The 14,345-nt window shown below is 46.9% G+C and overlaps 1 protein-coding gene across 2 annotated transcripts in view; it reads left to right on the forward strand.

The window, feature by feature from the left end:
• The window catches only part of ACOXL (acyl-CoA oxidase like), a gene marked incomplete at its 5' end in the record, with an annotated part of 295,548 nt that overhangs the window by 31,606 nt on the left and 249,597 nt on the right, over positions 1–14,345 (forward strand). For both annotated transcript variants that reach the window (XM_081265193.1, XM_081265194.1), the window contains one exon: positions 2,363–2,495. In XM_081265193.1, the coding sequence (XP_081121319.1) occupies positions 2,363–2,495 (133 nt within the window). The remainder of the gene's footprint in view (positions 1–2,362; positions 2,496–14,345) is intronic.

The following is a 14,345-nucleotide window of genomic DNA, read 5'->3' on the forward strand; positions in this document are numbered from 1 at the left end:
CTTAGAGATCAGAAAGGCTAACTTCACAAGAAAGAAAAATGATCATGAGCTACAGTATTTGTAGAAGATATGAGGATTTATAGTCTTTCTTTGATAAGCAATATTTGAATTTAACATAATTTTATAGGTATTTAAAATGCCCCTAAATGCTATAGGACAGCGTGTGGCAAGAGTTTGAGTTTTGAGGAGGAGCCCCACATTTGGGATCTTGGTTTATCACTTGATAAAAAGTGGGCCAGTAAATAGATGTATGGAATCAGTACAATCCCTATCAAAATCCCAGATTTGTTTTGCAGGAATTGAAAAATTGATTCTAAAATTTATGAGAAAATATAAGAAGTCCAGAATAGTCAAAACAATCTTGATCAGTCAAAAATAGGAGGACTCACTTATGATGGGAAAACAGTACAGTGCCATTGTAATCAAGACTGGTATTTTGAACAATGGAAGAAAGAGTTTTAAAATATGTCCTCACATTTATGGCCAATTAATATTCATGTAGGGTGCCAAAACAATTTAATGAGGAGAGAAAAGTCATCAGCAACTGGTATTGGTACAACTGGATACCAGATGCAAAAGCATGAGTTGAAGCCCTACCTCACACCATATCCAGAAGTTGACTCAAAATGGTCACATACCTAAATGTAAGAGTTAAAACTACACAACTCTTAAAAGAGATCACAGGTGTGAATTTTTGTGATCTTGGTTCAGGGGAATGACACTGGAAGGATAGCTCACCAAAAAATAAATAAATAAATTTATTAAAAATTAAAAAATAAATTAGACTTCATCAAAATTTAAAAAAAAAAGACTCTTGTATATCAAAGTGCACTATGAAGAAAGCAGAAAACAATCTAGAGAATAGGGGAGAATATTTGTAAAATATTTCATTAGGACATAGTATACAGAATATAAAAATAACTATTATAATTAAATAATAGAATGACAAATAACCCAATTAAAAAGCATGCAAACATCTGAAAAGACATTTCTCCAAAAAATGCATATAAAGTACTAATAATGGAAAAATGCTCAACACCATTGTCATCAGAAGAATGTGAATCAAAATCCATGATGAAATACCATCCACAGCACTAGGATGGCTATGGTAAAAGAGACAGATGACACTAAGTGTTGGTGAGGATGCGGGGAAGCAAAACCATCATGCCTGACTGGCAGTGATGTAATGTGTTGTCATAGGTTTGGAAAAATCATTTGGCAGCTCCTCAGTAGTTTCAAAGTTATCAGATGACCCAGCAGTTCTATCCTTACATATGTATAAAAACATTGTTAGCATGATACTAAAAAAATAGATGTGTACACAAACATTCATAACATCATTATTCATAATAGCCCCAAAGTGGAAATAACCCAAATATCCATCAATTTCTGAATGGATAAACCAAATCTGATAAATGCTCACAATGAAATATTGTGCAGCCATAAAAAACAATGAAGTACTGATACATGCTACAACATAGATGAACCTTGGAAACATGCTAAGAAGCCAGACATAGAAACCGCATGTTATATGAGTCTGTTTATGTGAAATCTTGAGAATAAGCAACTCCAGAGAGATATAAAGTCGATTAAGGGATACCAGGGACTGAAAGGTGGAGAGTTTGGAGACTGTCTGCTATTGGTATGATGTTTCTTTTCTGGGGATAAAATGTTTTAGAACTGGATAGTAGTGCTGGTTGTACAGCTTTGTGAATACTCTGTTGAACACTTTAAAGGAATGAATTTTATGGGCTGTGAATTATAACTCATAAAAAAGTGGGCCAGGTTGTACACTCAGTCTCTGGTATGGTTAAATGATGGTGGTATCATGCCTCTTTTTCTCAGGGGCCATTGCTGGGCTGCAGGTTGGTGGTGGCTGAAAACCTGCCCTTGTCCCCATGGTCAGCCTTTCTCAGACTCTCCTGAGAGTCCCTCAGAGGTGGGGATTCACACAGATGGACTCATATAATGTGGGGTCTTTGTGTCTGGATTTTTTCAAGCTTCACCTATATTGTAGCGCATGTCAGTGCTCAATTTCTTTTTATGACCCCAAATATTTAGTGGTATGTCTACACCATATTTTGCTTGTCCTTTCAGCAGCTGATGGACACTTGGGTTGTTTCCACTTTGGGGCTATTATGCATGATTGTCCTATGAGTCCAGCCTTTCACGAACCTCCTGAGAAGGCCCGCCCCCCCACCCCAAGCTTACTCTGCTCTTGTTCTCATGAGGGAGGTTCTCATGCAAATTGGTGCACTTCCTGGGCATAAGGGAGCCACCCAACTGCACCTCTAGAGCTGCCGAGCCTTCTTCTTTTGTTAACCCACCTTTCTTGTCCATTCTGCTCTCCTCCTTCCCACAGGTTTGGTTCCGTGGCCCCAGATGGGCAGTACCACTCACCTATTAAGAACAAGAGTGCGAGATTCAATGCAATGTTAGCCGCGCTGACCCCTTCGAGATTGGCACTGACTTTCCAAGCTGTGAGCGCCATGAAGGTAGTTGATTCTTTTTAATGGACCTCACTGTTCATTCTCTGCTTATTCTGGGGATGCGTAACAGTGCCAGGAGCTGAGCTTCCTGAGCCCCAGTGGTGTCATGTAGCCGGGATGACTGGTCACACTCTAGAGGGAGTCAGTTGGCCACACAGGTCACGTTTTTGTGTCCTTCTCAAGACAGTGTCCCATCCATCCTGAGCTGCTAATCATGGTGGACAGAGCCTGGGCAGTGTGGCCACAGAGCCACGGAAGCTGACCCAAGGAGACTGGGTTGTTCAGGACGAACACGCCTGTTTCAATTTCCTGCAGGTGAAGGTCAGGGTGTCTTAGCTGAGTTCATGGGGCATGTGGATCTCAGGGGCTCTTGGGGACATTCCCTGTCATGTGTTGGAGTCCATGAGGCCAGATCCCCAGAAGCCATCTCTGCCTTTCTTCCCCTGTATTCCTATGTATTGATTTGGAGAGAGCAGCAGGAGAGAAAAGTTCTGGAAGGTTCTTTCTCTCCTCTGCATGGGCCTACACTTCTGTGTTCTCCAGGCCCTTCCGTCTTCGCGTGAGGGAAAGCCCGCTATGACCTCCCCTGAGCCTAGTGAAGCTGCAAGGAAGACAGATTCTGCAGGAATTTGCCTTTGTGTCTTAAATCCAGCTTTCCCTCAAGAGGAGTGACATTCCTGTGATTCCAGGCCTGACTTCAGCCACAGATGTCTGAACAGCAGACCATCTCTCTTAATTTGCTTCTCCTTCGCCTGCCCCGCCCCAGCTTCCCAAGCAGTGCTCCTCCTGCCATTGAATGGTGGAAGCGCACCTGCTAGGACGACCGGCAACCTGGCGCCCTCCTGTGGCCCCCTTCCATGGCGCCCTCCCGTGGAGCCCATTCCTGTGCTTGTTTTGCAGTGGCTCTTGCAGTGGGCTTAGCTGGGTGTTCTAAAGTCCCCTGTCAGGAACCGTCGGACAAACGAGGCCCCAGGAAAGCCTCGTGAGGAGGCATCCAAGAGCCAAGGGAAACTGGTTCTTCAGGTCTGTAATAGAAACGCTTTCAGCCATGCTCAGGAAAGAGGGAAGGAGAGAAGGCAGAGGAATCCAGGGTGGCATCAAAGAGGAGACGGAGGAAGAGCCTGACCCAGGCTTTCTGAAGTTGTCCCCAGCACCCCTGCAGCCCTCAGAGCACACCCTGAGCATCCTGAGGAGAGTACGGACACAGGACAGATGCATGCTGGTGGTGGCCACAGAGGCTGCTGGGAGACCCTGTGCCTGACAGGTGTGGAGTGGGTGACGGTGTGAGGGTGCTCCTGCTGCCAGAAGCCTGGTGGTTCCCTGAGCTCCGTGTGGGGTCATGCGGCCTGTGGTGTGGGCAGTGAGGGCAAGGCAGGGAGCGACCTTCCAGGAGAGTCTTGGTTCTCTATGTCATCAGATCTGGCGCAGTGTGACGGGGATAGCTCCGGGAGAGGAGACCAAGGGGTGATTCTTTGTTTTATTTTTGTGGTCTTGGGGATTGAACCCAGGGGTGCTCTATTGCTGAGTTACATCCCCAGTCCTTTTTAATTTTTTAAAATATTTATTTTTTAGTTATAGGTGGACACAGTATCTTTATTTTATTCTTATGTGGTGCTGAGGACCAAACCCAGTACCTCACACATGCTAGGCAAGCGCTCTACCTCTGAGCCCCAGCCCCAGCCCCTTTTTAAATTTTTTATTTTAAGATAAAGTCTCGCTAAGTTGCCCACGCTGGCCTGGAACTTGCCATCCTTCTGCCTCAGCCTTAAGTCATTGAGATCACAGGCAGGTGAGGTTCTTGTTCTCTGTTCCTCTGGACATTATCAGGGGTCAGCACCTGTCCACCCCAAGAGCCATGTGCAGACTGATTCCTCGTTCGGTATTTGACGTGCGTGCTTTGCTCCTGGCAATGGATGGTCATGATCACAATCGTAGTCTCTGAAGTCAGAGATCCCTGGGCTCCAGCCTCGTCCCGCGTGTGACCAGCAGCAGGGCTGTGGGCAGGTCAGTGGTCCTCTCTGAGTCTCACTGTCCTTGTCTTCAGGCGGGCCTTGGGAAGATGGTGAGGCAGGACAAAGGGATGCATACGCATGCTCCACAGCTCGGAGCTGATGGAGACACGTTGGTTGTTGTTGCTCCTGCTGCTGCTGTTGGGAAGGTAGGCGTTGGCAGTGGGAAAGGAATAAATGGCTTTCCCATGAAACACATGCACATCCTGGCCTTGGTAAGGCATTCTGAAATGTTTTGCAAAGATGCCCAGAAAGAGGGAAGGAGAGAAGAATCCCTTTGATTCCTGGGTATCTAAAGCAGAACACGGTAACTCAGAATTGGCACCTTCTCTGCCCATATCGACCTTTCCACTCAAAGGAATTGCTTAGTGTGTTAGTCACCTTTCTGTTACAGAACAAAATACCCAAGATAATCAACTTATGAAGAAAAAAGGTTTATTCTGGCTCACAGTTTCAGAGCTTTCAGTTCATGGTCAGTTGGCCTATTGCTTTTGGACTTGTGGAAAGACAGCACATTGTGGGTGGAGAAGAGTCAGAGGAGACTGATCAACTTTTGTCAGCCAGGGTGCAAAGAGAGAGACAGGAAGGGGAAGGGGTCCCAATATCCCTGTCAAGGACATGCTCGCCATGTCTTAACTTCCTTCTACTAGGCCCCACCCACCAGAAGTGTCACAGGCTGGTGACCAAGCCTTTGATATGTGGGCCTTTGTAGGCTGTATAAGATCCAGACCACAGCATTGGGGTAAGGGGGAACTGCACAGAGCCTGGCAGGGATCAGACCCCGTGTGTTCCAGGCCCTGCCATGTCGTCTGGCTGGACAGCAGCCCTGGCGGCTGTGATGTCACCATGCAAGTCTCCATTGAGGATGGGCTCAGAGGCCTCCTTGGCGGCAACTCCTCCTCCTGCAGCTCAAATAGGTCCCAGATGTTTTCCCAGCTGAAACCTAAGATGGTCCTGCTGGGTCTGCTCTTGCTAATGAGTGGAAAACCAGATCCCTCTGTCCTACATTCATTCTTGATGTATTAGAAAACTGTCACCGGGGCTCTCCACAGTGACATTCGCTCAAGGTCAAGCATGCCCTGCCTTTCAGGCCTTGCCCAGATGTCTTCTTTTCCACGATTGTCTCTCACCGCCGCGGCAGGCCTCCGTCCTCTTGGATTTTCCCTCAAAGGCTCACTCTAATCCCCGTCCTCTAATTTGTGTCCAGAATGCCAGGCCAGATTAAATGATTAGTGAGGGCAGGAGGCCAGGGAAATGGAGATGATTGCCGGGAGGGAGGGGCTGGGGGGGAGGGAGCTGGTGCTCGGTGAGTGGGCAGGGTGGGGAGAAGGGGGAGTGGGAAGTGAAACCCAGGTCTGTCCTTTTGGATTGGTTCTGCATGGAGACAGCACTTTAGCTCATCTTGAGCTGGTCCCCACTTATAAAGGAGTTTCCCTAAGGGATGCCCTTAGGAGCTGGGTCCCATCCTGGGAGTGTCTGACTTGGCAGCTCTGGGGTGGGGCTGGAGAATCTTTGTTTCTAGCAGGTTCCCAGGTGCCATTGAAGCTGTGGAGGGGTCCTGCCCACCCATCCCTGGGAAAGGCCTCCAGACTCCCCCTCGACTGCGACTGCGGAGTCCTCCCGAGCCCCTCCCCTCCCCAGCAATCATCCCCATTTCCTTGGACTCGTGTTCTCACCGAGAACCCTGCACACAACAAATGGGTGCAGTCGTAAGTGTCTGGCACCATCCCAGCCACCTTGTCCCTAGGATCAAGGGCCAAGCTCTCCCCCAACAGCCCCCCTTTCCCCACTGACCTTCCCTCCTGCTGTTCCCTGCTTCCTCGCCACAGGTGGGCATGGCACAGAGCTGCTCATTTTCAAATACATTTCAGAGCTCCTGCTGTCTCTTCTTAAAGGCCACAGCCTGCATGTGGTCCCTTTGTCACCTGTGCCCAAGGCATCACAAACCTCTTGCAACATTTACTTCAGTTACAACCGGCTGGTGTTTGTTAAAGTCACCTTGAGGATTAGGGCATCCACATGAATTGGGGCGGGGCATGTCACAGTGCAGTCCATAACTCTTGGCCACCCTCATATGACTGTATTTGGAGACTGTGTATATAGAGAGGTAACTAAGATGCAATGAGGCCATAGGGGTAGGGTCCTGATTTGATAAGACTTGCATGGTGTCTGTGAAGAGGAGACACCAGAGATCTCAGTCCCCATGCACCCAGAGGAAAGGTCACATGAGGACAAAGTGAGAAGGTGGCCCTCTATACGCCTGGAAGAGAGACCGCGTCAGAAACTAACCTGCTGGCACCTTGACCTTGGGTTTCTAACCTCCAGAACTGTGAGAAAATGAATTTCTGTGGTTTGAACACTTGGTCTGAATGGCCGCTGGAGCAGAATGACATACTGCACAAGGTCCCGAACCACCAGTGTAAGCCGGGTTAGGAAAGACTCCCGGGGGGCATTCAAGACAGCAGCCAGTGGAGCTGGGGTCCTCTTTCTCACCTCATTCCAGAGCCCAGGGCTGAGCCAGGCAGAAGAGTGCCCAGTAAAGCTGTCAGCTGAGTCCAGTGGAGTGGAGTTGGCTTTCGTGGAAATAGTTGGCAAGTCCTACCCGCTCCAGACGCCATCATGAGGCCACAGAGCGCCAGCCTCCCTGGGCTTGCACCTGCCTCTGTGCGACCTCCAAGAGCATCTCCACTTCTCTGGAAATAGAGCTGCTGTTAGACTGAAGGGACGTCATGTGAAGGGTTTGCAGGGGGGGTCTGTGGGCACCAAGCCCTTGACGCCTGCCCTGCTGGGATCGCAAGGACTGCAGAAGCCTACCTACTCAAGCTCAGGTAGACCGCTGGCTAAAATCACCTCCGAGGTTCTGAGGGTGACAAATAGAATTTGTAACTCCGGCTCACCCCTTGGCAGAAGCTGTCTAGAGCTGAGGTGAGTTATGAGGCTGAGCAGGGTGTGGGGCAGCAGCCGTGGGTGAGCAGTGTTGGCCCTGAGTGGGGGCTGGGGACCGAAGGGCCCACACCACTTGGCCATCCTCCTGGGGTTCTGTGAAGGGCAGGTGTCTTAGAGAAGGGTGGAGAGACTGATGGCAATCTTCAAGTCATACAAGGTTGCCGTATGCAAGATGGCGGTGCTTCTGCAGCCTCCTGGAGCTGACGGGAGCGCAGAGGGAAGGCTGGTTTCAGGAGGGACTCTTGGGACCTCTTGGAATGTGCCACAGGTGTACAGCCTGTCCTGAGCACTGCTGGGCATGAGTGCAGGGTCCAGGGAAAGTGCAAAGTCCACTTTTTCTGGGCGTCTCTGGCCTGTCTCTATAGGGATTTGAATGGTCTTGAATGACTTTTCTAAGACCATTTGACTGTAGATCAGAACCGCAAGGAGGAGGTCAGGTGTGCAGGGCTCCTGAACCTGAGGTGGTTAGTCTCAGGCCAGGGAGGGCCTTGCAACCCGCAGGAGAGCCCTGGAGCAATCTCTTGGCTTGTGTCGCACTGGCAGGCACAGCAGGCGCTGACGCCATTCCAGGATGTCCCAGTGCCGATGTTCTCACTGTAGTGTCTGACTGCTGGCCACAGTGCTGTGTGCTGCAGTCACCAGCCAGGGATGAAGCTGGTCAGCTGGCATCAGAGTGTGGCATCCCATCTGTCCTGATGGCTGTGAATCAGGTGCTGTGATACGTTCCCCTGAGCCAAGGAGCACTCAGCTCCCTCAAATTAGTAATTATAGTTTTTATGACCACCATTACAAAACTTTCAGGGTTTTGTATGTTTTCTTCTTGCTGTGAGGCCATCTACTTCTATTTTTCCTGGAATCACTTTGTGTTCATTTCTTCTTGTAACTTAAATTGATCGCATTCTTACCATTACTAACAGGATATTCAGTGGGGCAAGGATTGTATCTTTTTATTCAGCCTCAGGGCAGGGTCTCTTAGAGCATGCTGTGGAAGTCTTTTTACTCCCTCTTCTACCCACCCACCCATCCAGGCCTTCATCCATCCATCCATCCATGCACCCATCCATGCATCCATCTATCCATTCATCCACTCGCCCATTCATCCATCTACCCTTTCATCCACTTACCCATCCATCCACACAGCCACCCACTCATCCATGCCTCCATCTACCCACCCATTCCACTACAAAGACTCTGAACACAAAGATAAATTAATATATGAGTTAGTAGTTAATGGAGGAAACTGTGGAACATTTTAGAAAAGAGTAGTTACCTACAGACACCACAGTTTAGACACCTCCACCCATCAGGCCTGTATGTGGGACAGGCCAGAGACAAGCCCCATCCACCAGAGCCTGGTCTCTTCCAGTAGTAAAGGGCTGATTAAGCAGCATCTCTGAGGTCTTGCACACAGGAGGGCTCAGTGCAGGGACGGCCTCCAGCGGGCCAGCAGGAGTGGAAACTTTCCAACCATGAGCGTGTGTGGCTTGGCATGATGGAGCACAGAGTGGGGAGGCCATGGGTTCCTACTGCACAGTCCAGAGAACGCATGCTCCTACACCCGGTGTGAGTTTGGCTGAAGTTGCCGGGGCAGAGTTCAGTGGCACTCATCTGCTTGGCACTGTTGGCCTGGCCGGTCCCTGGCATGTGTCTTCACAGAGCTGTGTTGGAGAGTGGAGCTCAGGCCTGTCTCAGTCACGCTGAGTATGCTTTGAGGCAGGGCTGCTCTGTTCATCTCCTTCTGCTCAGGCCGCTGCTGCCCCTTCAGCGTCCTCACACAAACAGATGTGGGGAGCAGAAGATCCAGACTTGCTCAGCTGTTGGAAAGCTGGATGGAATGAGGCTCCCTCCTCCAACGCTGGGAAGTATGGAGCTTCCTTCTCTGTTGTGGAAACTTCCCAGAACTGACCACCAGGGGGCGGCAAATACCAACCTGTTGCCCACCTCTTTTGACATTTTTGTATTTACTTTCCGTGTGTCAGAAGCTGCTGGGATTTTGCTGTTGCCAGTTTATTTAGCTCCTTATTAGTTACAAGTGCTGCTTTTTAAAAAGTGGACAATGAAAGAACGAGGTTCACCAGCTGAGTAATTGTCAGGCTCAAGACCAAGATGGTAAATAAGATGTGGAGTTATTTTGATGACTCTTCAGGGCAGAATTTGACTCATAAATGTCTCTTAAAAAAACATAAGCTTGCAGCATTTTGGGTGGATATGAAAATGGTTAAATATTTTTGTGGTGTTTCTATGGAAGCTGTTTACGTTTGTAACAACTGAAATTTAAACATTTGTCTTTTTAAAAGATTTATCTACTGCCCTCTCCCCCAAAGACCAAGGAGCAGAGATGAGTACAACCAGAGATAAGTAGCACACGGCATGAGGATTTGAAATAGATGTTTGGAAGGCTTCCATTTTGGACTTGTTTCAATTCTGAGTGCATGTTGACTATCTTCCTCTTAGCACTGTGGAAGTGGGTGACCTGGAACAGGGGTGTGTCCTCCAGAGACAGGGGCGGATCCAGGTAACAGGAAACCACAGCTAGGTGGATCCAGGTAAGAGGAAGCCACAGCTAAGCGGGGAGGGCTCCAGGATCACACCTGCAGGAGGGGACAGGGTGGTGGGTAGTGAGGACACCCCACACGGAGAGACGTCACAAAGAGATAGCGGGCAATATTTCTTGGTTGGAAGGGACTTCAGAGATCAGAGTCCAGAGCATGTCTTTTTTTTGTGGGGGAGGCTAGGGGATGGAACCCAGGGCCTCACACTTGCAAGGCGCATGCTCTACCACTAAGCTCACCCCAGCCCCACTGTGTGTCTTACAGAAAGAGTTCTAGGTGAGGTCGGTGGGTCTCTGCAGGGCAGCCTAGAGTTGGCATCCACCCTGTTCCTACTGAGTGCGGTATCTGGGTCACATTCACAGAGGGACAGCCTGGGAGCACAGGGTGGGCAGGGGTTTTCTGTGCCGAAGGAAAGGAAAGTCCTTGGGCATTCCTCCTTGTTTGATGTGGCCTGAGAACGTTAGATGCTTGTGACTGTGGCAACGTTTCAAGGAACGCCACTCCCTTTGACTGAGTCAGCAGAGGCATTGGGACCCCAGCGTCCTGAGGCCCGAGTTGTAGTCAGGGCAGCTGGGAGGGAGGTTGTGCAGCTGCCTCTGAGTGCCCTGTGTGTCCTTCTTAATAGGGGGCCGGCCTTCCTGGGCTCTAGCAGCTGGCTCGCCTGGGACGGGTAGAAAGGGGCCCGGGCTGCAGCTCAGAGGAGCTTCACTGCCCTTTGGAGGCCCGAGAGCTGCCTCTGGGGACCATCGTCTGCAAGGTCAGCTTGGATGGTTGATGGCTGGCCCATGTCATCCTTAGCAGCTTTCCTGCCTGAAATTTGATTTTCCACAGAGGATGTGAACTTGTGAAGATCACCGTCCCTCTCTTTCGCTCCAGACCTTTGTCCCTTCCTTTAGTAGATCACATAAAGGGATCCACTCATTTGTATTGAGTGCTTCCTATTAAGGGACCATGGTTTGAGCATTTCACACATAATCACCCATTTGATCGTCTCAGTGGTCCTGTGAGACGGGTGCTTTCTTGACTCCCACTTTGTAGATGAGGAAACAGAGACATAGGAAGATATAACAGTTGGCCCAGATCTGCAGGGCTCACACTCCAGCAGTCTGGCTCTGGGGTCCGGCCCATGCCCAACACCAGGATGGCTTCTGTGGTCCTCAAGCAGTAGGTCTTTGAGGGTCCTGTGCCAGTCCTGATCCCTGGTGCTCCTAGACCTCCTAGTATTTGCTTTGGTTAACCGAACCAAACCCAAAATTTAAAAAAACGTGGTGTCCACACTGAAAAACATGGAGATTCCACCCAAACTGGGATTTGGCAGAAGCCAAATGGTTAGTGGCTGGGCTGGAATCCAGGCCTCCTTCCCCACTGGGACCTGGGACCTGATTTAGTTTTTAGTGGCACTCCCAACTTTGCCTGGCAGCTGTCGGTCCCTGTGGCCCTGAGCATCTCTGGGGTGGCAGCAGGATGGGGGGGAGGTGGGTTGTTCCAGCCTTTATATTGATGTTCTTTATGGGAAAAAGACCATTATGATGGACGTTTATTGTATCCAGGGGAATTTTTTTTTTTTTTTTTTTTTTTTTGGCTCAAGCCAATGGAAGATTTTGAACATCTCTGCCTACTACAATGAAATTTAATAAGGCAAACAAAGTCTGTACTTGCTTAGATAAATTTTAAGAAGTAAAGTAGTCCATTTAAATTTACATCCACAAAGCCCTTATATTCTCTGAGAAGCAAATGGTTGGTTGTTAAGTATGTGTTCTACATTTTTTGATTTATTAACTTTAGACATTTCTGCCTCTCTGCTGTGACAGATGAGAATTTAGTCACACAACATCCCGCCTTTACCTCTTATTTCACTTTTTTCCCCCTTCACAATTTTTGATGTTTACATTATTAATTTTAATTCTCCCAAGAACTAATGGGTTAGTTATAAATATCCTGGACCTCTCCATTTCCCATCCTAACCACTTCATATCTTGACTCTTTCCCTCTCCACTTCTGTCTGCTGAACCATTCATTTGTATGCTGTCAAGACTGAAGCATTTAAAAATATTTTCTAGGACCATCATCTAGCTTTTGGACCTTTGATTATATTATTAAGGCGAGTCTTGTTCACAGTAGAGCCATGTAGTCTATGAGGCTCATATTTCTACTCTATATACCAAGTGTCAAAACACCGTTACAGTTTTCAAGAACAACACTATTCCTAGCTTCTAGGTCAAATGGAATCACTTTTCTCATACTCTGCGAATTACTCAAAATCCTGTCATGTTTTTGTTTGCTTGATATTTAGATAATTGTATTTTGTAATTGTATTTTTGTTTTTGATTTCTCCTGGAATTTTAAATTGCCTTTCTTTTTTCTTGTTAGGAGAAAAAAATATATGTCTTCAACACCATAACAATAGTGTCTTCTAGCTTCTGATTCTTTTTGCCTGTTATATGGAATCCATCCATTATTCTCATTGAAGATCTAATGGTGCCCACTGATTTTTTTATTTTAATCTTGACTAATTATATCTGATGTGATCTATAGCAATCATCATCTAAGTATTTTTCTTTTGCAAGATTTTTTTGAAGTAAAAAAACTTTTCCAAATCCTCTATTATCTTTTTGGTTGGGTTTTCTCTGGTTCTATTGTGATATGTATAAAAGTAATATCTTCTGGAAGGGTGTGTGGATGATAATGTTTTGATTCCTTGTATGTCTGAAATGTTCTGCATTTTGCCTTCACATTTGATTGACATTTTAGCTGAGACTTTTAACTTGAAAATAATTTTCTTTAAGGGTGTTGCTCCATTATCTTCTTGCATTAGATCTGCTCACGGAAAATCCTGTTTTCCTCTGTTGTTACCTGAAAGTTATCTCTGCAAGCTATTTGTTTGAATTTTTCTTTTTTTTCTTTCTTTCTTTCTTTATTTTATTTTATTGGTTGTTCAAAACATTACAAAGATTGCAGAATCACATCAATTACACATCCACATTTTTACATAATGCCATATTAGTAACTGTTGTATTCTGCTACCTTTCCTATCCTCTACTATCCCCCTTCCCCTCCCCTCCCATCTTCTCTCTCTACCCCATCTACTGTAATTCATTTCTCTCCTTGTTTTTTTCCCCATTCCCCTCACAACCTCTTATATGTAATTTTATATAACATTGAGGGTCTCCTTCCATTTCCATGCAGTTTCCCTTTTCTCTCCCTTTCCCTCCCACCTCATGTCTCTGTTTAATGTTAATCTTTTCCTCCTGCTCTTCCTCCCTGCTCTGTTCTTAGTTGCTCTCATTATATCAAAGAAGACATTTGGCATTTGTTTTTTAGGGATTGGCTAGCTTCACTTAGCATAATCTGCTCTAGTGCCATCCATTTCCCTGCAAATTCCATGATTTTGTCATTTTTTAGTGCAGAGTAATACTCCATTGTGTATAAATGCCACATTTTTTAATCCATTCATCTATTGAAGGGCATCTGGGTTGGTTCCACAGTCTAGATCTTGTGAATTGTGCTGCTATGAACATTGATGTGGCAGTATCCCTGTAGCATGCTCTTTTAAGGTCTTCAGGGAATAGTCCAAGAAGGGCAATAGCTGTGTCGAATGGTGGTTCCATTCCCAGCTTTCCCAGGAATCTCCATACTGCTTTCCAAATTGGCCGCACCAATTTGCAGTCCCACCAACAATGTACAAGTGTACCCTTTTCCCCACATCCTCACCAGCACTTGTTGTTGTTTGACTTCAGAATGGCTGCCAATCTTACTGGAGTGAGATGGTATCTTAGGGTGGTTTTGATTTGCATTTCTCTGACTGCTAGAGATGGTGAGCATTTTTTCATGTACTTGTTGATTGATTGTATGTCCTCCTCTGAGATGTGTCTGTTCAGGTCTTTGGCCCCTTTGTTCATTGGGTTATTTCTTTTCTTATTGTTTAATTTTTTGAGTTCTTTGTATACTCTGGATATTAGGGCTCTATCTGAAGTGTGAGGAGTAAAAATTTGTTCCCATGATGTAGGCTCCCTGTTTACCTCTCTTATTGTTTCTCTTGCTGAGAAAAAACTTTTTAGTTTAAGTAAGTCCCATTTGTTGATTCTTGTTATTAACTCTTGTGCTATGGGTGTCCTGTTAAGGAATTTGGAGCCAAACCCCACAATATGTAGATCGGAGCCAACCTTTTCTTCTATCAGACGCATAGTCTCTGATTTGATATCAAGCTCCTTGATCCATTTTGAGTTAACTTTTTTGCATGGTGAGACAAGGGGATTCAGTTTCATTTTGTTGCATATGGATTTCCAGTTTTCCCAGTACCATTTGTTGAAGATGCTATCCTTCCTCCATTGCATGCTTTTAGCCCCTTT

Source organism: Spermophilus citellus (assembly GCF_964194105.1).
Source record: "Spermophilus citellus genome assembly, chromosome: 13".
NCBI lineage: Eukaryota > Metazoa > Chordata > Mammalia > Rodentia > Sciuridae > Spermophilus > Spermophilus citellus.